The sequence below is a fragment of the Eimeria acervulina genome, genomic scaffold, assembly GCF_000499425.1.
Source record: "Eimeria acervulina Houghton genomic scaffold, Eah_scaff498, whole genome shotgun sequence".
Lineage (NCBI taxonomy): Eukaryota > Apicomplexa > Conoidasida > Eucoccidiorida > Eimeriidae > Eimeria > Eimeria acervulina.
In genome coordinates this window covers 6,060-8,793 of record NW_013549764.1, presented here as the reverse complement: position 1 = coordinate 8,793, position 2,734 = coordinate 6,060, and the positions used below count along the sequence as shown (strand labels likewise).

Here is a 2,734-nt window from a genome sequence, read left to right as displayed (position 1 = left end):
TGCCACCGCAGTAACAAGAGCATCAGCAGGACCACCACTACCAGCAGCAGCAGCAGCAACAACAACAGCAACAACAACAGCAGCAGCAGCAGCAGCAAGAGAAGATGCCGGCTACAGCAGGATGGGTTCGTATGCCTCAGAGCAATCGTGTTGCAGTGTCTGCTTCACTTCGAACGCATGCAATATGGACGGAGAGTGTGGGGTATGATCCCTATGCCCCAGAGAAGCAGCAAGAAGCAGCAGCAGCAGAAGATGCGCTTAAAGACAAAGCTAAAGAATTGCTTACGCTCGCCAGACTTACAGGAACACTCAGCACTCATACACCCGGTGCATGCACCAAATGCAATCAAGGTACTTCTCTTCATTCTGCTGCTGCTGTTGCTGCTGCTGCTGCTGCTGCTATTGCTGCTGCTGCTGTGCCGTTTGCTGCCGTTATACAGCCCAGCTAGCCATGAGCTACTTAGCTAGCTGGCTACCTAGCTAGCTAGGATGTAGCTACCTAGCTAGCTAGCTAGCTAGGATGTAGCTAGGTAGCTAGCTAGCTAGCTAGGTATAATGTATTTGATTTGTATGTTTGTGCAGTGGGTCATTTGTCTTTTCAATGCCGAAACGACATTCGGCTGGTGGATCCGCAGAAAACGGAGACCCTCAACAGAACTCTCAAGATGAAAGAAGAAGAAGAAGACGATGAGGTAACCCCAGCAGCAGCAGCAGCAGCAGCAGCAGTAGCAGCAGTAGCAGTGGCAGCAGGAGCAACGGCAGGAGTAGGAGCAGTAGCAGCAGCGGTAGCAGTGGCAGCAGGAGCAACGGCAGGAGTAGGAGCAGTACTTGTAGTAGTTGTAGTAGTGGTTGTAGTACAGCAGCAGTAGCAGCAGCAGCAACATCAACAGCAGCAGCAACAGCAGCAACAACAGCAACATTAGGGTTTAGGGTTTAGGGTTTAGGGTTTGTGGTTTGCTGCAGCGTTTGCGTCGCGCCTTGGGGATCGGCAGCGATGATGAGGGCCCACCGCCTCTGGGGGTACGGAGGAAGCGCAGCAGAAGCAGCAGCAGCAGCAGCAGCAGCAGCAGCAGCAGCAGCGATGACGAGCGGCGGAAGAAGAAGAAGAAGAAATCGAAGAAGCAAAAGAAAGACAAGAAGAATAAACACAAAAAGTATGTAATAGTTGCTGCTGCTGCTGCACTTCTCAGTCTTTTCGTCTCTTTCTTTGTGTCTCTTTGTTTATTTCTGTCTCCTTCTGTCTTTGTCTTTGTCTTTGTCTTTGTCTCTTTATTGTCTCTCTTTATTTTTGTTTGTGTCTCTGTCTGTCTTTATTATTGCTTCTGTCTCTCTTTCAGTCTCTGTCTTTTGTTTATATATATATATATTATATATATCTGTTTTTGTTTGTTTTTGTCTCTCTTCTTTTTATTTGTTTTTGTTTGTCTCTCTTTGTTTTTGTTTTTATTTTTGTTTTTCTTCTTCTGCTTTTTTTTTGTTTTTGTTTGTCTGTCTTGCTGTCTCCTTTGTTTCTTTTGTGTCTCCTCTCTTTTTGTCTTTCTTTGTCTTTCTTCATCTTTGATGTATATTTATTATATATTATTTGTATATTTATTTACTATGTATGTGTAATAAATATAAATATTATTTATTATATTATATTATCTTTCTTAGTTTGTTGTTTTTTGTCTATTTGTATCTCTTACTTCTATTTCTTTATTTACTTTTTATCTTTTCTTTGTTTTCTTCTTCTTCAGGTCTCACAAGAAGAAGCGCAGCCATTGAAACTCCATTTGGCCTCGTTGCTTGCCTTATTAGCTAGCTAGCTAGCTAGCTAGCTAGCTGTTTGTTATCTCTGAATGTCGCTGACTAGCAGGCTATCCAGCTAGCTAGCTGGATAGATAGCTAGCCACAGATTTAGACGGGTTCCGAAGGCACTTGATTAGCTGGCTAGCTAGCTGGTTAGCTGCTTAGCTGGCTGGCTAGCTGCTTAGCTAGCTGGCTAGCAAGCTGTATGCCTAGCTAGCTATCCAGCTAGCTGCTCATCTGTCTATGTGCCTGGCTAGCTTTCTAGCTAGCTAGCTACACGCCCAGGTAGCTGTGCACATAGCTATATGTCTAACTAGCTGTATAGCTGGCTAGCTAGCTGTCTAGCTAGCCCTATAGCTGACTAGCTAGCTATACAGCTAGCTGGCTGGCTAGCTAGCTAGGTAGCTAGCTAGCTAGCCATGTTGGGATTGTAAAAGGGGCAGGATAGGGGGTGTTTTTTCGTTGCATGTAGTTGCTGTTTGAGTTTGTTCAGCATAAATAACTAACTAAATAAATAAATAAATAAATAAATAAAATATAAAGAGAACAACAGAACAAGACAGCTGGGCGTTGTTTGTCTTTTAAATAATTGGGGCCGCCAACATCGAACGAAAACCCCACACTCATTAAATATTCTTTTTATACTCATTAATTAATACTCATTAAATATTCTTTTTATATTAATATATTTATCTATATATAGTATATATAGTCTATTATGCATATGTATACATAATATAGAAATGTGCATATATATATATATATATATATATATATGCATATACACAATCGGAAGGAGGAGAGCCCTAAAGTACAAATACAGCTGCCTATACACTCCAGTGCCAGCAGCAGCAGCAGCAGTAGCAGCAGCAGCAGCAATAGCAGTAGCAGCAGCAGCAACAGCATTAGCAGTAGCAGCAACAGCAGCAGCAGCAGCAGCAGCAGC

At 42.9% G+C, this 2,734-nt stretch overlaps 1 protein-coding gene across 1 annotated transcript; it reads left to right on the top strand.

The window, feature by feature from the left end:
* Positions 1-121: 121 nt before the first annotated feature.
* Positions 122-1,764, top strand: EAH_00040650 (zinc knuckle domain-containing protein, putative; the record flags this gene model as incomplete). The annotated part of the gene is made up of 5 exons (XM_013395261.1): positions 122-125; positions 223-351; positions 583-692; positions 964-1,154; positions 1,737-1,764. 5 exons carry the CDS (start codon positions 122-124, stop codon positions 1,762-1,764), a joined length of 462 nt encoding a protein of 153 aa, XP_013250715.1.
* Between the last annotated feature and the right edge of the window lie 970 nt (positions 1,765-2,734).